Source organism: Callithrix jacchus, chromosome X (genome assembly GCF_049354715.1).
Source record: "Callithrix jacchus isolate 240 chromosome X, calJac240_pri, whole genome shotgun sequence".
Lineage (NCBI taxonomy): Eukaryota > Metazoa > Chordata > Mammalia > Primates > Cebidae > Callithrix > Callithrix jacchus.
In genome coordinates this window covers 16,952,606-16,978,608 of record NC_133524.1, presented here as the reverse complement: position 1 = coordinate 16,978,608, position 26,003 = coordinate 16,952,606, and the positions used below count along the sequence as shown (strand labels likewise).

Below are 26,003 nucleotides of genomic sequence, written 5' to 3'. Positions count from 1 at the left end.
TATAGGTGTGAGCCACTGTGCTTGGCCTCACGTGTGCGTACTTTTAAAATTTGGTAATTAAAACTGAGATCTTTGCCCTATACTCTGAGTATTGCCAAACTGGATTTGGCCTGAATTAACTGAAGAAATTTCAGAGATTTTCCCCCAACCTCGCCCAAGAAAAGTGTGTGAGAAGTTAAGATGATCAAAGGAAAACTTTTCCATAGATTGGTGATTCTTGATTACATGAGAAAATGGAATTTGAACTGTAAATGGAATTTGGGAAATAAAAAAGTACTGTGACCAGGTGCAGTGGCTCATGCCTGTAATCCAGGCACTTTGGGAGGTTGGAGGTCGGGGGTGGGGGGGCTGGATTACTTGAGGTCAGGAGTTCGAGACCAGCCTAGCAAACATGGTGAAACCCTGTCTCTACTAAAAAAAAATACAAAGATTAGCTGGGCATGGTGGTACATGTCTGTAATCCCAGCTACTTGGGAAGAGATGAGAATTGCTTGGATCCAGGAGATGGAGGTTGCAGTAAGCTGAGATTGTGCCACTGCACTCCAGCCTAGGTGACAGTGAGACTCTGTCTAAAAAAATTGAAAACGAAAATTGAAAAAAATAAAAAAAAGTATTGTGATATCAATTTACTTTTTCCCTTAAAATTAATCTTCTAGAGCACAGTTATGTACCTTAGAATGGATAAGTAAATGAGGATATAAAAGGTTTCTGAATAAGTTTGTAAGTTAGTCAACCGTCCTTTTTCCTGTGTACATCTAACAGTAGGAATAAATGATAGTTTCGTTAATGGGGAGGGGTTCAATTCTTAAAGCTGGCTTTAGAAACATATGACTCCCAGTCAACACCCAGAAGTGACAATAGAGATCTACAGACGGGTTTCGTTAAAGTGGGTGTTCCTCGTATGATGAAGTCTGCACCTGTCTTTTATGACAGTGCGTTGTGCAGGTAGCAAATGGCACACACAGGCCTTTTTTCTCACTTTCACCAAGTTGCTTTGTGGGTTAGCTGTGGCCTTGCTTTGTCATTTACTGTCTAATTGTGGCTTTAACCAAGATGAGAATCAAGGTAAAAGTTTCTTATTGCAATTCCAGAGCCAAGGATACTGATGCTTTGAAGTAAAATGCTGTTTCTTTTTAAAATTGCTGTTTTCAAGTCTTTTTTTCATGTGGCGTATGTTGAGTTTGGAAAAGCTAAATTTTGAAGACAGAGTTTCAGTAGATTAAAAAAGAACACAATAGAATACTGTGAATAGAATTTTCGGATGCATTTTCTGGGATAGAATTGAATTGTTAATTTCTCCACCAACAAGGAGATGGTGATAGAATATGGCTTAGAAATACATCTTTTAGCAGCTCTTTAGCAGCTCTTTTTATTTAGCAGATGAAAAATATGTTCATCTTTGAAAAATCTACCGGAAGCAAAGTTTTGATTTTTCCATTGCCTTTTTAATCCTAGGTGAAGTCTTTGTCTTAAATGATGGTGGAGAAGTTGATTTGGACCTTGGAAATTATGAAAGATTTTTGGATATTAGTCTTTATAAAGACAACAACATCACCACGGGGAAGATATATCACCATGTTATCAACAAAGAGAGGCATGGTGATTACCTGGGGAAAACAGTGCAAGGTATTACATTCCATAGACTTGTTGGAGCCCTGTGTACTGAACATCCTTGTGCTTCTCAAAAGTAGAACTGAAGGCTGGTGCGGTGGCTCATACCTGTAATACCAACACTTTAGGAGGCCGAGGCTGGTGGATTGCCTGAGGTCAGGAGTTCGAGACCAGCCTAGCCAACATGGTGAAACCCTGTCTCTACTAAAAATACAAAAATTAGCCGGGCATGTTGGCACTTGCCTGTAATCCCAGCTACTCAGGAGGCTGAAGCAGGAGAATTGCTCGAACCCAGGAGGCGGAGGTTGCAGTGAGCCGAGATTGCACCACTACACTCCAGCCTGGGCAACAGAGCGAGACTCTGTCTCAAAAAAAAAAAAAAAAAAAAAAGTAGAACTGAAAATGTCACAGTTCCTGCGCTTTACAAGTTCTAATCCTTTTAAAATTGTTGTATTTTCATTTTCCAAAAAAGTATCAAGTTCACCCTCCACGTTCCTGATTATATTTTCATCACTCTTTTTCTTTTTTAAATTTATTTTTAAAGGTAGTCAAATTTAGCAGTGGAGGGCTGTTGTAGACCAACCCTCCATTAGTGGCACTAATGTTAAAAGGTTCTGATAACCCACTGCCATCAGACCAGCCTCTTTTTTATGTATTGTCATTCATTGTTCTCCTTCGTCTATGTAGCTCTTTTCTCTCTCTCTTTCTCTCTGTTTCTCTCTCCGCTTTTGTTTAGAAAAGCCATGGAGAAACATGTATTATCTTTACCTAAGTGGAGTGCAGCCTTTTGTTTTGTCTTTTTTTTTTTTGAGACAGGGTCTCGCTCTGTCGCCCAGGCTGGAGTGCAGTGGTGCGATCTCCGTTCACTGCAACTTCTGCTTCCTGGGTTCAAGCGATTCTCCTGCCTCAGCCTCCCAAGTAGCTGGGATTACAGGCATGTGCCACCATGCCTGGCTAATTTTTGTATTTTTAGTAGAGACCAGGTTTCACCATGTTGGCCAGGATGGTCTCTATCTCCTGACCTCGTGATCCACCCACCTCGGCCTCCCAAAGTGCTGGGATTACAGGCGTGAGCCACCATGCTGGCTATTTCTTGTAGTCTGTGATTGGTTGATTTCAAGACAAATGGCCTAACGTGTAAATGACTTAGCCGAAATCACATCACCACATGTGCATTGCAATGTGGAAAGAAAAAAAACTAGGACTGTAGCTTGGGTAACTTGCCAGGTGACTTTCAGGTGATTGGGGAGGTCTACAGTACGTTACTTTCTCATGAGCATGGAATAAACTTTTGTGTTAATTCTTCTTTCTACAGTTGTCCCTCACATTACTGATGCTGTCCAGGAGTGGGTTATGAATCAAGCCAAGGTGCCAGTGGATGGTAATAAGGAGCCCCAAATATGCGTTATTGAGGCAAGCATATAACTTTCTTTATAAAATTACATCCTGCTGGGTCTTTGAGCATCTGATCTTCATTCATTTAACAAATACTTACACACGCCCTCCTGAGTGCCGGACACTGGGCCAGGAGGTGGGGTCACAGCAAGGAATAACATAGATGGCTTCTGTCTTTGTGGTCACAAGTCAGTGGGCAAGATTGGCACTAAACAGATAATCATAATACTCCTGGGTGGACGTGCAGTGAATTGCTGGTGGAGACTGATCAGCTGCTGATAAAGCCAGTGTGAGGGCCTCCTCTGTGCCGGGACCTGGGTTGGACACAGTCTCTGCCCTGGGGGAGCTTGCTCACAATTCTGTCCACACACAGCAAACCATACCCTAGTACATGCTGTTTGAAAAGAATTTCCGAAGTGCTTTGGAAATAAAGAGACACTGGGTTCGCGAAGTCAGATGGTAGAGGTGATAAATGATTAGTATCAGCTGTTTAAAGAAAGAAACTTAGTGGCTGGGTGAGGTGGCTCATGCCTGTAATCTCAGCAGTTTTGGATGCTTTGGTGGGAGGATTGCTTGAGCCCAGGAGTTTGAGACAGCCTGGGCAACATGGTGAAACCCCGCCTCTACAAAAACTACAAAAATTAGCTAGGCATGGTGGTATGCACCAGTAGTCCCAGCTGCTTGAGAAGCTGAGGCGGGAGAATCTTCTCAGTTTGGATGGTTGAGGCTGCAGAGAGCCATGATTGCACCAGCCCTCCAGCCTGGGTGATGGAGCCAGACCCTGTCTGAATTTTTTTAAAAAAGGTAGTATTTGAACTTGCCACTTGTTCGCTTCCTTCACCTTGTTCCCTTCCTCTCCATGTGCAGAATGAGAATGTTAATCCATATCCTTCTCCTCTAAATGTCAGTTGGCTTAATTGCCCCACGAAAGAGCAGAATAACGAACAGTTTGATTCTTGGTCAGTCTGCCTTGGTTCGTATTTCTGCAGGGACCCCTGAATCGTGTATACCTCAGTAATTAAGAGTCTGAAGGCAAACAAACTGTCTGGGTTTGTAGCTTAGCAAGGTCACTTACAGGGGGCGGGAGGGGGCTGGTGGGAGCAGGGGTGACCTTGGGCAAGTTTCCTAACTTCTCAGTGCCTGTTTAACTCATTGTTTTCAGGATTAAATAGGTCTCTACCCTTATTGCTTAGGATGGTGTCACAGATCTAGTGAGTGCTTAAAAATTACTAGCTAGTATTAAGATGCCTGTATGACTTTTAGAAAATTCTCACGATTTCAGTGTCTTCATTTGTAATAACGTGGTGATAATATAATATTGTAATAATAAGATAATAACAGGATTGTTCAGGGATTAAATGCAACAATAAGGAGCACTTTGCAATGTCTGGCATTTAGGAAGTGCTCAGTAAATGTAAATTAGCTATTATTATTGTCATCATTGTGTCAGCAGATATCATACTATGTAGAGGACCCATTTTGTTAACAGTAGAGCTGTTAAAGTTACTGGTTATTTATTTTTTAGAGATAAGATCTCGCTGTGTTGCCTCGGGAGTGCAGTGGCTGTTCACAGGTGTGGTCAAAGCTCACGGTAGCCTCGAATTTCTGGGCTCAACCAATCCTCTTGCCTCAGCCTCCCAAGTAGCTGGGACTACAGGTGTACCACCACCATGCCTGTCAAATTATTAATTTTATTCCTTATTCTACCCTTGAATTGACTTGTTCGCCTTCACAATGATTAATTTAGCGCTTAATAGGTACTAGCCCTGATGACAGCTGCTGGGGATGTGAGTTTGAGCGTGATGTGACTCCTGCTCTTCAGGAGCTCATTGGCTGGATTTTAAATTTCATGGAAACAGAGAAACTGACAAACAGAACCCCTTCTCCATTATAACCCTGATGTTTATATTTGCTTTTTGGATGCTAGTGGGCAACCATCCTCTTTGGTTCATTGGAAGTTGTGTTCAGCAGTTGTGTCTGTGCACCATTTAAGCCTTTGAAGGACTGCCAAACTTGATTTTTAGTTTTAAGCATAGAGGAGCTGTTGGAATGTCTTCAGATCAGTGGAGCTGAGAGTTTTTATTTATAATAGCGTGGGTTATCTTGGCATGATCCTGAAATAATTTATGCTTGTCTTAAAGGAATAACAGGTTTCTTTCTTTCTTCTTGTTTATTTTCCAAAAAAGAAGACACAGCCAGGTGTGATGGTTTGTAGTCCCAGCTACTTGGGAGGCTGAGGCGGGAGGATCACTTACAGGAGTTTGCGGCTGCAGTGAGCCATGATCTCACTACTGCACTCCAGCCTGGGTGGCAGAGTGAGACTCTGTCTCTAAAAAAAATAAAAAAAGGAAAAGAAAAAAAGACTCCTTTCATTAAAGACAAAGGCAAAAACAACTTCGCACATCTCATACATTTGCTGCTGCTTCCATTTCAGCATAAAGTATTGTTATGGGTGATATTTTCCCTTTTATTTGGGGCAACAGTTAACTTCAAACTATTCCAGTAGTAATATTGACGGTTTCTGAACACCATGATGATGGTGACCTAGAAGTATGATAACGGGAATTTCTGAATTAGCGCGGAGAATGTAGTACCACTATTGACCACGAGAGGGCAGAAGCGGATAATGTTTAAAGTTGGCCTCCGTTTCGAATTCACTGTTACGACTCCCAGAGGACCTCCATCAGCATACAGAGGATGTATGCATACGGTTTAGTTTAAGTGCAGACCTCTTTTTTTTTTTTCTTAGAGAAAATAAATAATTTTCAAAAAATAGATTTTGGTGCCCTGTAGTTAGTGGGTACTTACACTCACTTCTCCACCCTCTCCCCTAAGTTCCTGATTACATCATGTGATGTTTTTGCTGCTTCGAAGAGTTTTTTTTTTTAAAGAGACAGTGTCTTGCTCTGTACCCTAGGCTGGCGTGCAGCAGCATGATCATGACTTACTGCAGCCTGGACCTCTCCAGGCTCAAGCAATCCTCCCACCTCAGCCTCCTGAGTGGCTGGGACCATAGGCACCATGCCACCATGCCCAGCTAATTTTTAAAATCCTTTTGTGAAGGCAAGTTCTCACTTTGTTGCCCAGGCAGGTCTCGAACTCCTGGGCTCAAGTGATACTCCTGTCTCCCAAAGTGTTGGGATTACAGGCGTGAGCCACTGCCCCCAGCCCTGGCTTTGGTTCTGTTGTAATTTTGGCAACAGGTATTAGAACACTGTTACTTAGGGCTTATATTGAATTTCAGGACCTTTCTGTCCTGTCCCAACTACTAAACTAACCCCCAGTGCTGCATTCGGGGTACTGGGCTCATGCCCTCAAGGGGCTTACAGTCTAGTGGGGTAGAGAGGCAGGAAACAGACAGAAATGAAACAGAAGCAACATGTGCCGAGTTTCTAGGATGGGTACAATGCTGTGACAAGGGTTGGTGGGATGTAGGCTGCTTTAGGTGGGGGGTCAGAGTCTGCCCTCCGAGGAGGATGCATTTCTCCTGGAGTGGAAGATAAAGAGAGGTTGCTGTAGATAAAGAAGGAGGGTAGGAGGCCTTGAGGGGCAGGAAGTAAGAGCATGGAGTGTCCAAGAGGCCAGTGGGGAGGGGACCAGATGGCACTTGTAGACTCAGTAGTGCAAGGGCCAGGTCCTGAGAGCCTTTTTTTTTGAGACAGTCTCCCTCTGCCACCAAGGCTGGAGTTCAGTGGCGCGATCTCAGCTCACTGCAGCCTCTACCTCCTGGGTTCAAGCGATTCTCCTGCCTCAGCCTCCCTGTGAGCTGGGAGTACAGATGCATGCCACCACACCCAGCTAATTTTTGTATTCTTAGTAGAGACAGGTTTTCACCACGTTAGCCAGGATAGTCTTGATCTCCTGACCTTGTGATCTGCCAGCCTCAGCCTCCCAAGGTGCTAGGATTACAGGTGTGAGCCACTGTGCCTGGCCTCAATGCTAGTTTCAATGAAGCAGAGGGCTACTGAAGAGTATACATGTGGAGAAATCTTTAATAAAGTTTTATTTTTTATTTTAATATTTTTTCAGAGACAGAATCTCCTTCTGTCACATAGGCTGGAGTGCAGTGGCAGGAGCATGATTCGCTGCAGCCTGGACCTCCTGGGCTCAAGTGATCCTCCTGCCTTGGCCTCCTAATGCACTGGGATCACAAGCTGCCACGCCCAGCCACAATTTAGTGGTTTTGAACATACTCACAACCTCTGTGTAACCATCTAACTTTAGTTCTTATGCTCGGTTTATTAAGGACTCTTTTTATTAGCTTGTGTATCGTGGAAGATGTGTTGTCATTTCTGTCTTTTTTTCTTGGTTTTTCATTCCCAGCTGGGAGGCACCATTGGAGATATCGAAGGAATGCCGTTTGTGGAAGCATTTAGACAATTCCAGTTTAAGGCGAAAAGAGAGAATTTCTGTAATATCCATGTTAGCCTTGTCCCACAGGTGAGCTTTCCAGATAAGTATGTGGACAGCAACTCTGATAAGTTTTCCTGTGATATTCTATGTGTCCCACATGTGAAAGTGGGGCACCATTAATCATCTATAGGAACTGGTGTGCAGTGTGCTGATGGGACCCCATTTCTTTTCAGCTCGAAGCTACCGGAGAACAAAAAACCAAACCCACCCAAAACAGTGTTCGCGCGCTGAGGGGGTTAGGCCTGTCTCCAGATCTGGTGAGTTGAGGACAGTGGGTAAGTCTATCCCGAAGGTCTTTGGGAGCAGGCCCTTCACTTTTTTTTTTTTTTTTTTTGACATGGAGTCTTGCTCTGCCACCCAGGCTGGAGTGCAGTGGTTCAGTCTTGGCTCATTGCAACCTCCGCCTCCCAGGTTCAAGCGATTCTCCTGCCTCAGCCTCCAGAGTATCTGGGATTACAGGCGCCTGCCATCACGCCTGGCTAATTTTGGTATTTTTAGTAGAAATGGAGTTTTGCCATGTTGGCCAGGCTGGTCTTGAACTCCTGACCTCAGGTGATCCACCTGCCTTGGCCTCCAAAGTGCTGGAATTACAAGTGAGAGCCACAGCTCCTGGCTGCCCTTCACTTTATGTTTATCATCATCTAAGTCCTTTGTTGTTCTCAAATGGCTCCTATGACAATGAGTTTTTCTATCTGGGAGCCGAGAAAGCCTTATTCCCTTAGCTTCAAGTGTTGCTTCAAGTGTTCTTCTATAGGCCCTTATTTGATGGGCTACACTGATAGCTGGGCAAGTGTGATGTCCTGTCATTTATACAATTCCTGGATTCTTTAGAATGAAGGTGAGACCTTGAGGATTTTCCTGTGACTCTGCTAGGATGGGTTATCACTGTTCTTTTTTTTTTTTTTGAGACGGGGTCTGGCTCTGTCACCCAGGCTGGGGTGCAGTGACGTGATCTCGGCTCACTGCAACTTCTGCCTCCTGGGCTCAAGTGATTCTCCCACCTCAGCCTCTTGAGTAGTAGATACTAGAGGTGCCCGCCACCACACTTGGCTAATTTTGGTGTGTGTGTGTGTCTGTGTGTGTGTGTGTGTGTGTGTGTGTGTGTGTGTGTTTGTGTGTTTTAAAGACTAGTCAAGTGCAGTAGTGAGAAGTGGGGAAAGAGTAGAACAAGGAGTTTGATCTGTAACTGACTGAAAAATCAGTTGAGATAACTCACTACCTTCGGACCAGCCGATGTGTTTTTTTTAGAGACAGGATTTCGCTGTTTTACTCAGGCTGGTCTCAAACTCTTGGGCTCTACCAATCCTCCTGCCTTGGCTTCCTGAAATGCTGTAATTACACCATGCCCAGCCCACTTCTCTTATTTTTAGTCTAAACAGTGATGTGGCCTTATAGCAGGTGATCCAGACATCACCAGTCATCTCTGTCAGAGCTGTGCAGACAACGGCCCACAGCTTGGGTGCCTGTTTTTGTAAATGAAGTTCTATTGGCTCGCAGTCACACCCATTCGTTTACATATTATCTGTAGCTGCTTTCACACTGCACCAGGATTGAGGATCAGGACAGTGACTGTGTGACCTGCAAACCTGACATATTTCCCATCTGGCCGTTTTGATAAAATGTTTGCAACCTCAATGTAGCACTTTTCTTGTAGTTAATGAAGCAACACTTGTGAGCCTGGACTCTTCATCAGAGACGTCTTGATGTTTCGAGTTCTTTTTTTTTTTGAGACGGAGTTTCGCTCTTGTTGCCCAGGCTGGAGTGCAATGGCATGATCTTGGCTCACGGCAACCTCCGCCTCCTGGGTTGAGGCAATTCTCCTGCCTCAGCCTCCTGAGTAGCAGGGATTACAGGCACGTGCCACCATGCCCAGCTAATTTTTTTGTATTTTTAGTAGAGACGGGGGTTTTACCATGTTGACCAGGATGGTCTCAATCTCTTGACCTCGTGATCCACCCGCCTCGGCCTCCCAAAGTGCTGGGATTACAGGCTTGAGCCACCGTGCCCGGCCCTCGAGTTCTTACTGATAAATTTGTGCTGAATTTGACTATACTTATATTAGTGCTCAGACCAGTTTCGAATAGTGCAGTGGAATTCCCAAAGTGAACAAGTCCATACTTGGTCAAGTCTCTTGTAGTAAAAAGAAATGAATGTGGGGAAAATGAATCCTGTTTGCTGATGAGCGCATAACTGGCTTTGACAGATTGTCTGCCGAAGTTCAACACCCATTGAGATGGCCGTGAAGGAGAAGATTTCTATGTTTTGTCACGTGAACCCTGAACAGGTTGGTGCTGCTCTTTAGATTTTATTGTCTGGCAGGCACTTACTGCTTTCACTCACTTCTTTTTTCTACCTAAGTCACCCCAAACACACGAGCACGTGGACCATTCGCACTAGCTCTTCTGACTACATCAGTGGACTGAGTTCACTTCATTGGCACAGAAATCGCACTGTGATTTGCGCTTAGGTCCTCTGCTCTGCAGGACTTTCCACCTCCGTATTCGGATAATTTGCTTTTCTTTTTTCTTTCCTTCTCTTATTCCAGTAAGGCTTGGGTATAAGGGATTGGAGTTACCTATAGTTTAAAGAGAATGATATTAATGGTGCTTAGGAAAAGGGTGAGGTTTGGCAGAAAGCTTTCCTTCAGATTATAACTCTGGGTTTTCTGAACTCTAAAAATGATCAAATTGAATTTTGGCATCTTGGCAAGCTGTCTGATGAAGAGCCCCCTACCTGATGCCTCACAGTCACCACAGAAGTCTGAGCTACTTTGAAAAATGTGATGGCAGACTGAATGGACGCTTCTGCGTTTGTATGCATCATGCCATTTTGTTTGCATCCAATCTTTTTTTTTCTTTTGTGAGAGAGTTTCGCTACTGTCACCCAGACTGGAGTGCAGTGGCACACTCTTGGCTCAGTGCAACCTGTTCCTTCTGGGTTCAAGCAATTCTACTGCCTCAGCTTCCTGAGTAGCTGGGATTACAGATGTGCGCCTCCACACCCAGTTACTTTGTGTATTTTTAGTAGAGATGGGGTTTCACCATGTTGACCAGGCTGGTCTCGAACTCCTGAACTCAGGTGATCCACCTGCCTTGGTTTCCCAAAGTGCTGGGATTACAGGCATGAGCCACCACATCTGATCTGTCCAATTGTTTTGTGTACACTTCTTCTTTTTTTTTTTTTTTTTTGAGATGGAGTTTTGCTCTTGTTGCCAGGGCTGGAGTGCAATGGTACAATGTTGGCTCACTGCAACCTTTGCCTCCCAGGTTCAAGCGATCCTCCTGCCTCAGCCTCCTGAGTTGCTGGGATTATAGATGCATGTCACCACGCCCGGCTAATTTTTGTATTTTTAGTAGGCATGGTGTTTCGCCATGCTGATCAGGCTGGTCTCGAACTGACTTCAGGTGGTCTGCCCATTTCGGACTCCCAAAGTTCTGGGATTAGAGTTTTCTAACTAAATAAAGCTAACCTTGTGCAAATTCTGATGCTAGTTTTGGTTGCTGGTTTTTCGTGTGTGTGTGTGTGTGTGTGTGTGTGTGTGTGTGTGTGTGGTGTGTGTTATCAGTATAAATAAACCGCCAGTCTCTCCTGAATTTTCTCTCATTCTTGTGGCATATTTGAGTCGATTTGACTAAGTATGGTGATTTCTCATCATCACTTAGGTCATATGTATCCATGATGTTTCTTCCACATACCGAGTTCCTGTGCTTTTGGAGGAACAAGGCATTGTGAAACATTTTAAGGAGAGATTGCGCCTGCCCATTCGTGATTCTTCAAGTAATTTGCTCTTCAAGTGGAGAAATATGGCTGAGAGGTAAGCAAAAGGAATTACTTGTATAATCTTTAATAATTCTTGAGTTTAGGAGTAGAACTAAGACCTACTTGAAAGGGTGTGTCATATTTGGCATTCTGTATGTGTGCACATTTTGGTCTGGATATGTCTAAAGGTGGAGCTCACTGTTATGGTGCTTTGCTGTATTATTTGAAGATTTCTGGAGCCTTCAATTTTGTTGTTATACATAGACCAAAGCGAATTAAAGGAATTTGAATTCTGGAAGGATTTTGATTTACTAGTTCATTTTTTAGTTTCTGAGTATTTAAAATTTTTTCTTCTTTTTTCTATTTCGAGAGTCTCACTCTGTTGCCCAGGCTGGAGTGCAGTGGAATGATCTTGGCTCACTACAACCTCTGCTTCCCAGGTTCAAGTGATTCTTCTGCCTTAGCCTCCTGAGTAGCTGGGATTACAAGCGCCCCCTACCACGTCCAGCTAATTTTTTTGTATTTTTAGTAGACATGGGGTTTTACCATGTTGGCCAGGCTGGTCTCAAACTTCTGACCTCAAGTGATCTGCCCACCTAAGCCTCCCAAAGTGCTGGGATTACAGGTGTGAGCCACCGTACCCGGTCCTGCTTTCTTTTGCTAAATGTAGTTGAGATGGGACTATTTGGGCAGCTTAGGTCAGAGCCAGTAGGTGCAGCTGTTACATTTGTAGGTTCCAGATTGAGAGCCTGGTTCCTCCTACCAGTCGTGTGAGTTTGGGTAATTAACTTTTCTCGCTTGTTCTCCCATCTATATATAGCGAGGGGATACCAGTGCCTACCTAGTGGCAATTATGAGAAAACCCTGTAAGGACTTACCATCGAGTCAGGTGCTATAATAAATATTGGTTGCTGTTGTTGGTAACCATAATTAAAATGATTTGATGGTAACAAAATCACTGCCCCTGGTAGATGACTAATCAGATTGAGGTTCTCTTGCCCTTTCATTTACAATTAAAAAAAATGCTTGAGACTTTCTGGGGCAAGTGGAATCGGGAAAAAAGAGCAGTTTCCGAGCTTAGATTCTCTAAAACCCCTGTTCTCTAGAGTCCTTAAAGTGCCAGTCATTTCACAAAAATTTCCTAAGTAGTTGGGACTGATACACTTTAAGCACTAGAAGTTTTAATATTTTAACTATTTTATTGGAAATAGCTTTAAGTTATACTCTACGTGGCTATGCGTTTTTTCTTTTCCTATCTTTCTCTTTTTTTTTTGGCACAGGGTCTTGCTTGTTGCCCAGGCTGGAGTGCAGTGGTACAATCTCAGCTCACTGCAGCCTCGACCTCCTGGGCTCAAGCGATCCTCAGTAGCTGGGACCACAGGCGTGCTCTACCACGCCCAACTGATTTTTGTATTTTTTGTAGACATGGGGTTTTGCCATCTTGTTCAAGAGATATTCCTGCCTCGGCCTCTCAAAGTATTGGGATTACAGGCATAAGCCATGTGCCTGGCCACTTCTGCAATTTTTTTTTCTTTTTTTGAGACAGAGTCTTACTCTGTTGCCAGGCTGGAGTGCAGTGGCATGATCCTGGCTCAATGCAACCTCCGCCTCCCAGGTTCAAGCGATTCTCCTGCCTCAGCCTCCCAAGTAGCTGGGATTACAGGCATGCACTACCATGCCCAGCTAATTTTTGTATTTTTAGTAGAGACGGGATTTCACCATGTTGACCAGGATGGTCTTGATCTCTTGACCTTGTGATCCACCCGCCTCGGCCTCCCAAAGTGCTGGGATTACAGGTGTAAGCCACCGCGGCTGGCCCCACTTCTGTGATTTTTAAAGCCAAATGTTTGGTCTTTGTATTAGTTTCCTGGGGGCTGCCATAACAATGGCCACAAACTGGGTAGCTTAAAAAAACACAACAGAAATTTATTCTCTCACAGTCCTTGAGGTCAGAAGTGCAAAATCAACACATCCACAGGGTAGGTTCTTTCTGGAGGCTCTGAAGGAGAATCTCTGCCCTACCATTTCTCCTGGGTTTTGGTGGCTGCCAGCAATCAGCGGTGTTCCTTGACTTGTGGCCATGTCACTCCAATTGTGGCCTCCATCTTTTATTTTCTTTTTTTTTTTTTTTGAGACAGGGTCTCACTCTGTCATCCAGGCTGGAGTGCAGTGGCACAACCAGGGCTCAGTGTGACCTCGAACTCCTGGGCTCAAGTGATCCTCCTGCCTCAGCCTCCTAGGTAGCTGGGACTACAGGTGCACGCCACCATGCTTGGCTAACTTTTGTATTTTTTGTACAGACATGGTTTCACCATGTTGCCCAGCCTGGTCTCAAACTCCTGAGCTCAAGCAATCCACCTGCTTCAGCCTCCTAAAGTGTTGGGATTAAAGGCATGAGCCAGCATGCCCAGCCTTGGCCTGCATCTTCACATCACCTTCTCACTTGTGTCTTCTTCCCTTCTCTTCTTTTGTAAGGATGCTTGTCATTGGATGTAAGACAGGCCTTAATCCAGGGTGATTTCATCTGAAGAGCCTCACTTATGTCTGCAAAGACCCTTTTCCCAAACGAGGTCACATTCACAGGTTTTTGTGGACAACTTTCTTTGGGGGAGCCACCGTTCAACTCACTACAGTCTTTTTAATTTTTCATTTTTGTGGGTACATAGTAGGTGTATATATTTATGGAGTACATGAGATACTTGGTGCGGGTGTATAACCTGTAATAATCACATCAGGGTAAATGGGATATCCATCACCTCAAGTCTTTATCCTTTCTTTACAATATAAACAATCCAAGTATACTCTTTTATTTATTTAAGAATGACCAATAAATTGTTGACAGTCTTCCAGCAAAGGAGATACTGTCATTGTTCATGGGTCCCTCTGCGTCACGTTGGTGGTAACGTTGTTAACTGGTGTGGAGTGTGCATTCTTTAGCTTCAGTCCTCTCAGTACAGCCTGTAGAGAGGTGCAAGAAGGCAAAAGAGCCAAAGGAACAGCCTCTATCATGGAAGCCCAGTGCTGCTCAGAGGCCAGGGGTCCCTGATTAAACAGGGGATAGCTTGCTTGGGACCCGAAGTCAAGGTGGGCACACTTCTCCACTTCCTCCTCTTCATCTCTCTTGAGAACTGCCTGTTGGGGGTGGCCCTGCAAAGAGGACTCCCCCCCCCCCCCCGCCCCGCAGCAGCTTGTAGTAGTATCAGATGCTTACCTCACATTCGGTGATGGCTGATGGCTAGCTGAGTGGGGTGCATGAGGGAGACACTTGGTTGCTCTCGGAAGTACAGGTCCAAGGGGAAACGAGAGCTCCCTGGTAGGCGTGACTCAGTGGACTCACCTGTCCCACCTGCTGCCCAGTGACTCCTCCCGTGAGAAGACCAGCCGTGAATGAGTGGAAAGAGGAAGCTGTGATACTGACTCCAGTGCTGCTTCCTTCCGGGGCCAGAGCTGATGTTGTCCCTTCTGTCTATGGAGGAAGGGAAGGGGGTGAGGCCCAACCCGCTGTGCTCCAATGTGGCTGTGCCTGCCTCTGACATCATCTCTGCCACTTGGTGTACTGTCATCCTGCTTTCTGTTACCTGCATCCTTTTTTGTTTTATTTTATTTTATTTTTTGAGACTAAGTCTTACTCCATCATCCAGGCTGGAATGCAGTGGTGTGATCTTGGCTCACTGCAACCTCTGCCACCTGGGTTCAAGTGATTCTCCAGCCTCTGCCTCCCGAGTAGCTGGGATTACAGGTGGGCACCACAACGCCCAGCTCATAGAGATGGGGTTTTACCATGTTGGCCAGGCTGGTCTTGAACTCCTGACCTCGTGATCCACCCGCCTCAGCCTCCCAAAGTGCTGGGATTACAGGTGTGAGCCACTGTGCTTGGCCTACCGGCATCCTTTTTTTTTTTGAGACGGAGTCTGGCTCTGTCGCTCAGGCTGGAGTGCAGTGGTGCCATCTTGGCTCACAGCAACCTCTGCTTCCTGGGTTTAAGTGCTTCTCCTTCCTCAGTCTCCTGAATAGCTGGGACTACAGGCATGCGCCACCATGCCAGGCTAATTTTTGTATTTTTAGTAGAGACGGGGTTTCACCATGTTGGCTAGGCTGCTCTTGAACTCCTGATCTCAAGTGATCTGCCTGCCTTGGCCTCCCAAAGTGTTGGGATTACAGGAGTGAGCCATTGCGCCCGGCCTGTTACCTACATACTTTATGGAGATGTGGTGTCAGGTACAGACAGCTATGGAACCTCCAGAGAGCAACATAAAATAAAGTAGCGAGTTCAAGTGTTAGAAGTCTTGTCTCAGCTGTTTTAGTCACCTTTCTAGAAAGTTATCTTCCCTGTCAGTTTTGACTTCTTAGCTTCTTGTGCATTTTTCCCACACATAGCCTCTTTGTCAAGTTTCTTTCGTACACTCTGCAGATGTGTCTGTGTGTATGTGTTTTCTGAATACAGTCTCGCTCTGTGTCCCAGGATGTAGGGCAGTGGCGTGATCTCAGCACCCTGCAACCTCCACCTCCCAGGTTTAAGCAATTCTCCTGCCTCAGCCTCCCGAGTAGGTGGGACTACAGGTGTACACCACCATGCCTGGCTAATTTTTGTATTTTTAGTAGAGAGGAGGTTTCACCATGTTGGCCAGGCTGGTCTCTAACTCCTGACCTCAGGTGATCCACCTGCCTCACCCTCCCAAAGTGCTGGGATTACAGACCTGAGCCACTGTGCCTGGCCACTCTTTGCAGATGTTAATATTGAAGGTGGATATTTGTCATCATGGTAACATTTTTCTAAGGTGTTTGGGAAGGGTTTGCTTCAAAGCCCTAAAACATCTTCAGCTCCAAGATGACATTCCATGTACCTAACACCAGACCAGATATTTTTCATGTTCTTTGAACAGATTTCCTGACAAAAGCAACACTAAAGATTGTGTCTCTAATGGTAAAATGTGATTGAGTGTCTTCTGTAGAATGGAATTTTTCTCATAAAAATGATCTAAATGGCTAGTAATGTTTTAAATTGTTCTCTTAGCACTATTCTTCAGGCATGCCATGAATAACCAGACCCTTGTGGGCCAGCTGGGAATGTAACCATTTTAAATGTAGACACTTTGAATGCATTTTCTTATACAGTGTCACCTTACAAAGTTAATATTGGAATGTTTCCTATTGACAAGCAGAATGCATTTTCTTGTACAATGTCACCTTATTAACTAAGAGCAGCTCATGTTTATGACATTGGGATAGATTTTCAATTTTTACTTTTAAGGTGTTTAACTTTTTCTTTGATGTGCTTGAATTTTGATCTGTACCTGCTTATATAAGTCAACACTGGAATGTCTTTGTTTTTTGAGACAGTGTCTCACTCTGTCGCCCAGGCTGGAGGGCAGTGGTGTGATCACAGCTCACTGCAGCCTCGAACTCCTGGGCTCAAGTGATCCTCCCACCTCAGCCTCTTGAATAACTGGGACTATAGGCATGTACCACCATACCTGGTTAATTTTTGTATTTTTTTGTAGAGACAGGGTCTCACTATGTTGCCCAGCCTGATCTCAAACTCTTGGGCTTAAGTGATTCTCTTGCCTCAGCCTCCTGAGTAGCTGGGACGATAGCTGCTCCTAAAGCTTTCAGAAGTGCCTTGGAATAAGAGCAGCAGCTGCCATTGTTCTGTTTGTGATGTTCTGTTACGTGCATATAACCTTTGAGTATGTTTTCCTTCCCAGGTATGAAAGGCTACAGAAAACATGCTCCATAGCCCTGGTTGGCAAATATACCAAGCTCAGAGACTGCTACGCCTCTGTGTTCAAAGCCCTGGAACACTCAGCCCTGGCCATCAACCACAAGCTGAATCTGATGGTAAGTCCTGGCCTGGTCTTTTGGCTCTCTCAGTAATTCATGCCAATAGCACATGTTCCAGAGAGGCAAGTTTTGTTAAAGAGTCCCTGAGATCACCTCCAGGACCTATGATTCACCAGAAGAACTCACAGGACTCAGCATATAGTTATACTCATAGCTAAGATTTATTACAGCCAGAGAATGCAAAGCAAAATCAGCCAGGGGAGAATCGTGCAGGGTGAAGTCTGGGGGTAACCAGGCGCAGGCTTCTAAGAGCCCTCCCCTGGTGGAGTCCAGTGAGTTGCGATAATGCATGCAAACTGCCATCTACTAAGGAAGCTCAATGAAGACTTGGAGCCCAGGGTTTTTATTGGGGGCTGTACATAGGCACCCTCTGCTTAGCATGTCCCAAAATGCGAGCCTCCCAGAAGGAGAGCATGCTTAGCAGAAACCATGTTGTTTGTACAGACACTTTCAGCACACTGAGCCTCTTCTATCAGTTTTTGGAATGATGGGAACCCTCCCCAAATCGGAGTTTCCAGAAGCTAGCCAAGGCCCGATCTTGTAGCAGGTCTTTCCAAGGGCAGGAGCCAGGCTTGCAGTGTAAACTCTTTTCTTTTTTGAGAGGGAGTCTTCCTCTCTCACCCAGGCTAGAGTGCAGTGGCACCATCTTGGCCCACTGCAACCTCTGTCTTCACCGTTCAAACAACTCTTGTGCCTCAGCCTCCTGAGTATCTGGGATTACAGGCTCCCATCACCATGCCCAGCTAATTTTTGTATTTTTAATAGAGATGGGGTTTCACCATGTTGGCCAGGCTGGTCTCGAACTCCTGACTTCAGGTGATCTGCTATACTTGGCCTCCCAAAATGCTGGGATTACTGGCATGAGCCACTGCACTGGAAACTGTTTTCTACATGTAGGTTTAAGGCACATTTCTGAAATTAGGCTTTGCATATCCAAATGAATGAGCATACTTGTCATGCTCCTTTAGATACATTGTAATTGCCTAACAAGACAATAATAGAACTTTTTTTCCCGTTAGCATTGGAACAGAATCTAGATTTTTAAAATACCATATTCCCCTTTTAATTTGGAAGAATGATATCTAGGAGTGATTATTTGTTTTGAAAACTCAGTATTGTGGGATAACAGACGTGTAGTTATCTTATGTAGCTTGAGTATATTCTTCCATATAAGAATGGAAATGGTACATGTTTGGAGTAAAACATTTAAACAAAGAAAGCATAAGCCAGGGGAAGAAGCTCATGCCTGTAATCCCAGCCCTTTGGGAGGCTGAGGCAGGTGGATTGTTTGAGCCCAGGAGTTGAAGACTACCCTGGGCAACAATGGGAGACCTCATCTCTACAAAAAATTTAAAAAGTTAGCCAGGTATGGTGGCATGCACCTGCAGTCTCAGCTCATTGGGAGGCTGAGGCAGGAAGATCGCTTGAGCCAGGAGTTTGATACTGCAGTGAGCTGTAATTGCACCACTGTACTCCCGCCTGGATGACAGATTGAGATCCTGTCTCCGAAAACCAAAACAAAACAAAATAAACAAAGCAAAAAGCAGATTTCTGTTCCCCGAAATCCCACTTGTTACCAGTTGGATACGTATATTTATGTATCTATTTCACCTTTATATTTAACAATATTCAATATGGGTATATCATGGTTTAAGCAAGCCTCATCATCTTGACTCAAATGGCAAAAGCTTTGTATAATGAGTAAAAAGGTCCATTTACATGTTAAGGAAACTTCGTGACTTCCACTTTGACACCGGCTTAGGACCTAGCTGCCTTTTCTCACTCCTCTTTTTAGCCTCCTTCTTTCCTAATTACTTTTTAAAATTTTTATTGTATTTTATTATTTTTTAAAATTTTTATAGAGACAGGGTCTGGCTCTGTTGCCCAGGCTGGTCTCGAACTCCTTAAGCAATTCCTTCCGCCTTAGCCTCCTAAAGTGCTAAGATTGCAGGTATGAGCCACCACGCCTGGCCCCTAATTTCTTTTTATTTTTGGCTAAGGAATACTTCACTTCCCCTTCCTTCCACTCCTCCAAGTCGCCCGCCCCGTTATATAAAAAAAATGACAATGGAAAAATTGCCATGACATATACATTTTATAAAGCCTTTAAAAATTTGTATCTTAAGGTTTATTTGGATAGTTTTTTTTTTTTTTTTTTGAGACAGTCTTACCCTGTCGCCAGGCACCAGGTTGGAGTGCAGTGGTGCAATCTCAGCTCACTACAACCTCTGCCTCCTGGGTTCAAGCAATTCTCCTGCCCCAGCCTCCCAAGTAGCTAGGACTATAGGCGTGTGCCACCACACCCAGCTAATTTTTGTATTTTTTAAGTAGAGACGGGGTTTCACCGTGTTGACCAGGATGGTCTCGATCTCTTGACCTCATGATCCACCCGCCTCGGCCTCCCAAAGTACTGGGATTACAGGTGTGAGCTGCCGTGCCTGGGCTGGATAGTGTTTTTTTTTTTTGGAGACAGGGTCTTGCTCTGTCTCCCAGGGTGGAATGCAGTGGTGCAGTCTTGGCTCACTGCAACCTCCACCTCCTGGGTTTAAGCAATTCTTGTGTCTTAGCCTCCTTAGTAGCTGGGATTACAGGTGCCCGCCACCACACCTAATTTTTGTATTTTTAGTAGAGACAGGGTTTTGCCATGTTGGCCAGGCTGGTCTTGAACTCCTGGCCTTAAGTAATCCACCTGCCTTGGCCTCCCAAAGTGCTGGGTTTACAGATGTGAGCCACCACCCTTGGCCAGGATAGTCATTTTTACAGAAGAAATACTAAACTGATATAGACAGAGAGCGATTGTTATATATATTGGAATTTGTACATGTGATGATTCATTGACATCAGCTTCTCCTAAGTACTGCTAGAATCGTGGCCTTGTCATCTTCCAAGTTTGGGCTGCGTCTGTCTAGGGCTGCGTCTGTCTAACTCTCCTGGTTTGCTACAGTGGCTTCCTGGCTGGTTTCCAGCTGCCAGTCTTTCCTGCGTTTGTCACACTCTACCAGAGTAATCTTTGTAAAATCTCTCTCTGTTCCTGCCATCCCTTTACTTAAGATCTTTCAGTGGTGTCTCAGTCTGTTCAGGTGGATTAGCAACAACTGCCATTTCTCTCTCACAGTTCTGGACGCTGGAAGTCCAAGATCAGGGTGCCAGCGTGTTGCCAGGCTCTTGTGAGGGCCCTCTTCTGGGTGCAGAAGACCAACCTCTGCTTATATTCCCATGTGGTAGAAGGAGTGAGGGAGGTCTTTGGGGCCTCTTTTATAGGGACACTAATCTTATTCTTATGTGCTCTGCCCTCTTAACCTAAATCATCTCCCAAAGACCCCACCTCATAATACCATTTCTTTGGGAGTTGGGATTTCAACATAGGAATTTTGCGGGAACACAGACATTCAACCCATTGCAAGTGGCTTCAAGTTTAAGCTCCGTGTCATGGCTTCTCAGCCTTGTCCTTTGCCTTCCTTCAACTCATCAGGTCTGTCCTCTTGCTGGGTGGGGCTTTTTTTGAGGATCTCACAGTCACCACTTTCTCTCTTTTTCCTCTGAGGTTTTATATAAGCGGTTCCTTTGCTGGAGGGCCCTTTTTATTTTTATTAAATAAAAATAAATAAATTTATTTTTCATTTTTTGAGACAGAGTCTCACTCTGTTGCCCAGGCTTGAGTGCAGTGGCGAGGTCTTGGCCCACTGCAACCTCCGCCTCCTGGGTTCATGCGATTCTCCTGCCTCAGCCTCCTGAGTGGCTGAGATTACAGGTATGCGCTACCACGCCTATCTAATTTTGTAGTTTTAATAGAGATGAGCTTTCGCCATGTTGGTCAGGCTGGTCTCAAACTCCTAACCTCAGGTGATCTCCCCCGCCTGGGCCTCCCAAACTGCTGGGATTACAGGTGTGAGCCACTGCGCCTGGCCTGCTGGAGATTTCATACCCTTTTCCCCTCCTCTGTCTCCTGCATGCCCTCCCTGCTGCTTCTCATCACACACCTGCTCATCTTGCTTCTGCTCTCCTCTGGGCTGGCTTCTTGAACGTTACCTCCCCAGAGCTCTTCCTTGATGTCCATCCTTCCTGTCTTTCCTCCAGTGTCCAGTTCTAGTGACCTCCTAGTTGCTCTTTTTTTTTTTTTTTTTGAGACAGGGTCTTACTCTGTCACCCAGGCTGGACTACAGTGTCATGATCGGGGATCATTGCAGCCTGGACCTCCCAGGCTCAAAGGATCCTCCCGCCTCAGTTTCATGAGTAGCTGGGGCTACAGGCATGTGCCACCTCACACAGTCGACCCCTAGTTACTTCTGCATTGTTCTCTTCTTTGTCTGTCATACCCACTATCACAGTATAGTGTGGATGCCTGTTTATCTGGTTTTGTAATCTTTCTGCAAGATTATAAGAGTCACAAAACAGAGACTGTGTTTTTCTATCCCCAGTGCCCAGTACAATGTTTGCACAATAAGTAATTATTGAATAATATGTCATAGTATTAGATGGCTCTAGTATTTTTGAGTGTTTATTTTTCTTAAAAATTCCTTTAATCTGTTGGATGTTTTTCAGTACATAGACTCTATTGATCTGGAGGCGGTCACTGAAGCCGAGGACCCTGTGAGATACCATGAAGCTTGGCAGAAGCTATGCAAAGCTGAGTGAGTACCATGGCCCATGCACACCAGTTAGGACGGTGCCATTGTACTTTCTTTGTAATGATTCCGTTTACCCTAATTGCTAATTTTCATACATTTTGAAAGGTAGTTTGGAGTACTTGGGGTCTTCGCAGGTGGTTGTGGCACGTTCATACTGCATTGATTTTAAATGTGCCATGTTAATGCTGGTGGCATGTGCGTAGAAATGGTTTTATTTGGGGAGGATGGGGATACTGTACTGGAGGGAAAGTGTGTTGATTCTCCTGAAAGATGCAGAGATGAATGTCACATATACAAAGTTAAAGTACAAGAATGACAGCCTTTCTCTCTCTCTCTCTTTTTAAAAAGTAAAGTTAAGTTTATTAGGAAAGTAAAGGAATGAAAGAATGGCTACTCCATAGGCAGAGTGGCCCTGAGGGCTGCTGGTTGCCCACTTTTATGGTTATTTCTTGGTTATATGCTAAACAAGGGATGGATTATACATGCAGCCCCATTTTTAGACCATATAGGTTAACTTCCTAATGTTGCCATGGCATTTGTAAACTGTCATGGCGCTGGTGGGAGTATAACAGTGAGGATGACCAGCGGTCACTCTCATTGCTATCCTGGTTTTGGTGGGTTTTAGCTGTCTTCTTTACTGCAACCTGTTTTATCAGCAAAGTCTTTATGACCTGTATCTTTTGCTGACGTCCTATTTCATCCTGTGACATAGAATGCCTAACCATCTGGGAATGCAGCCCGGTAGGTCTCAGTCTTATTCTACTCAGCACCTATCTAAGATGGAGTTGCTCTGGTTCAACATTTCCCCTCTCCCTTTTATAAGAGAACCTTTAATACTAAGGATTGCAGAGGGACGAAGATCCATCTTCTGTAACTTATTCGTGTTGAATAGGGGCAATGACATTCCTGCCTAATTATTAGAATTTCTTGTATGGGATAGAGTCAGAAAGTGTCAGGTGGTGAGGGCCATTCACAACGCTGAGTTCTGACAAAAGGTGATATCTGGAAAGTTGATAAATGTTTAATTTAAGAAAACATTGAATAAACTTATTCTGCATTCCTATACAAAGAGTACAACAGCAATATATTCCACAACAGTAAAGCAGAAAATTATCCCAAGTAAACGAAATTAGAAGGCTTTCCATGAACTGGGCAACTGTTGGAACCAAGCTGATATGCAGTTGCTAGCTGATTCCAATACATATCCAGAATTAGAATATTGATCCAAATTTTTACATTACCCATCCCTCTTGTTTTTTTTCTGAGCTGCAGTCAGAGATCACTCACTGATTGTTTCACAGGAATAAGCAAGGTCAGTCTAAATTGCAGAAAAAAACTTCAAAAACAACCAATGAGATTAGAGTCTATAATAATAAGTATACCATAGTTCTTGAAACATAATTTTTTCTCTCTCCAGTTTCCTATTTTTACTAAAGACAAATCGTAATAAGAACAATTTGCTTTATTTTACTTGGCCTGATTATTTGTATAAAGTGCAGCAAGGATAATTATTTTTCACATAGGCTTTTAAAATTGGCTTTGATGGAACTTTATTCTGGTTAATCAATGAGAGCTTGTAACGTTGCTCAGGTTGGCCTTGAACTCATGGCCTCGCCTCCTCAAGCGCCAGGACATCTGGCCGGAGCCACTGCAGCCCCTGAACCCTTTATTCTGTAAGGAATCTCAGATAAGACCATTTTTAAAGCCGAGCCCTGCCATACATTTGTACCCTCAAATACCTATGAACTGGGTAAATTCCTCTCCTTTTGAGGTGCCAAGATAACTTGAGGCTCCTAGACCTGTCAGAAAGTGACATTCTTTAGTTACCACAGGTCAGAAACCCTGTACAGGGACTGTGTAGACAAGATATGAGGCCAGTTTTCCCAAGAGGCTTGCTCGTATTGGCTTTACAATTTGTTTGATTCTTTAAAGGAAAGCACACCATTCCAGTAAAAGCCTTGGTAATATAACCAGTTTCTTTCTCCAATTGTGTCCTGTTGCAAAAGAAAATAGATTCTTATTGCACTTATGCAAATAACTATATTGCCATAAGTCAAGAGTACTCACAAATAGTTTCCAAATTCTGGACAAATGAGGTAGACAGAAACAAATATTTTCCAAATTTTGTTCATAGGAGTATACTGTACTCAATTGTTACAAGCTGTGTATAGCTCAAAAGAACCATTTTTTTGACTCTGAAAAATAAAACAAAAAGGATCAGCAACATCTGAAGCAAAGTCAAAAAGATTAATTTTCTATTAGTTCATTCCACATAGCTAACTCCTGTTCTGCTTGATAGTCATATACATTTCAGCTCTCCATGAGAATCCTGAAAGATTTTCCTCCAATCTTCTGTCACAATTTCTAAAGTTATCAGAAACCTGCATTTAAGAACACCTGGTAGAGTTCTATAGTTGATTATTAACTACCTTCTAAAGAGAACCAAAACAATACAATTGTCTGTGGATGACAAAATGTTTTAGGGCAGCCACTATTAAAGCCACAATTGACTAGGAATTTGTTATACCTGTGGCTTACAACAATTTTATATAACAATGATAACTATTAATAACATACACTAAGTCATATTAGAATTACAGAAGTTTCTCATAATTTTGGAACACATACCAATAACACATTTATACATATACAACCCAAAGAAAGCCAAACACCATTTCATATTTCATAGTGCTTTTTGTATGATTTTTATACCAAATAAGCCAAACTTCCCTGTTGCATTAGTGCATTAAATTGATGTCAAACCCAATTTTTAATAAAATCTTATAGATAAATCTGTCTAATTTTGATCAGTTTGACCAAAAGGTAAGACTTTTACAAGCCTTCTATAATCCTTTACAAGTTTGTTTATTTATTTATTTATTTATTTATTTTTTGAGACAGAGTCTCTTGCTCTGTTGCCCAGGCTGGAGTCCAGTGTCATGATCTTGGCTCACTGCAACCTCTACCTCCTGGGTTCAAGTGATTCTCATTCCTCAGCCTCCTGAGTAGCTGAGATTACAGGCGTGTGCTGCCATACCTGGCTACTTTTTGTATTTTTAGTAGACACGTGGTTCATCACGTTGGCCAGGCTGATCTCAAACTCTTCACCTCAAGTGATCCGCCCACCTCAGCCTCCCAAAGTGCTGGGATTATAGGTATGAACAACCATGCCTGGACCCTTTGCAAATTTTTGTTAAAGAGAAGATCAGTGTTCTAAGAGAAACCTGCTGTGCTTTCGTTTCAATGTTCAATTTACAGAAAACCTGAATACGTCTTTAACCTCAGCCAATGTATACATGCATACTTTCTTTTATAAGATTAATCCTTCACAAACCTACAACATGCTCAAACTTTCAGCTTTATCCTATTTACCTTAAAACAATCCTTTAGCCTGGCATGGTGGCTCACACCTGTAATCCCAGCACTTTGGGAGGCTGAGGCACGTGGATCACCAGAGTTCAGGACTTCGAGACCAGCTTGACTAACATGGTGAAACTCCATCTCTACTAAAAATACAAAATTAGCCAGGTGTGGTGGTGCATGCTTGTAATCCCAGCTACTTTGGAGGCTGAGGCAGGAGAATCACTTGAACCTGGGAGGAGGAGGTTGCAGTGAGCCGAGATCCCGCCATTGCACTCCAGCCTGGACAACAATAGTGAAACTTTGTCTGAAAACAAAACCAAAAACCGAAAAACAATCCTTTAACCTTTTAATTTATGCAAAAAAATTCACGTTTCCATGCCTTCTTTTAATCTTTTACTAAAAACACATTTCACTTTCCTTATACAAATTGCATGTAAACTGTTTCTTCAGTAGTCTCAATTACAGGTTACACTGTTAACTCTTAGCAACTTTTACTTTTGGTGAAAACCTGGTTAGTAAACGATTTTAATTGTGTATTAGGTATGGAGCCTAGAACACTAGATGAGGTCTTTTTCCAGCATAGGTAGAGAGTGTGGCTTTCAACATGTCCCCAGGCTTTATCTAGAATCTGATGTTCCAAAGTAGGCAAATTGAACAATTTTCAAAAGTCAAAGAGGCAGTTTATGATTTTAGAGTATTGAAGAAACCTAATATCTGACTGCATAATTTAGTCCAAATGTCTTTATTTTCCCAATAATCTTTAAAGCTCTTTTTATTACCGCCAAATTACTAAAGTTATGTGAACTAAAAGGCATTACAATTTTTACTTTTCTGACAAAATATTTAATTTAAGCACTTTCTGTTTTTAAACCAATTAAAGCTCTTTTTTTTTTTTAACATCACACACAGCACATATAAATGCATAGACAGATAGAAGAAGATCCAGTAGTTGTAAGCACCCAAATATCAATCAGATAGGCTCATCCCCTAAGC

General features: G+C 43.6%; 1 protein-coding gene across 32 annotated transcripts in view; it reads left to right on the top strand.

Annotated features, from left to right (window-relative positions):
• The window catches only part of CTPS2 (CTP synthase 2), a 229,244-nt gene that overhangs the window by 13,032 nt on the left and 190,209 nt on the right, over window positions 1–26,003 (top strand). For 19 of the 32 annotated variants that reach the window (XR_013531370.1, XM_078362202.1, XM_054251171.2 and 16 more), the window contains 8 exons: window positions 1,456–1,626; window positions 2,927–3,024; window positions 7,330–7,446; window positions 7,593–7,676; window positions 9,623–9,703; window positions 11,082–11,233; window positions 16,884–17,016; window positions 21,562–21,650. Coding sequence is in view for 30 of the 32 variants with exons in the window: in XM_078362202.1 (XP_078218328.1) it covers window positions 1,456–1,626; window positions 2,927–3,024; window positions 7,330–7,446; window positions 7,593–7,676; window positions 9,623–9,703; window positions 11,082–11,233; window positions 16,884–17,016; window positions 21,562–21,650 (925 nt within the window). In the remaining 2 variants the exon portion in view is untranslated. The remainder of the gene's footprint in view (window positions 1–1,455; window positions 1,627–2,926; window positions 3,025–7,329; window positions 7,447–7,592; window positions 7,677–9,622; window positions 9,704–11,081; window positions 11,234–16,883; window positions 17,017–21,561; window positions 21,651–26,003) is intronic. The other 13 variants (XR_013531371.1, XM_078362207.1, XM_078362205.1 and 10 more) reach the window with 1 other exon arrangement.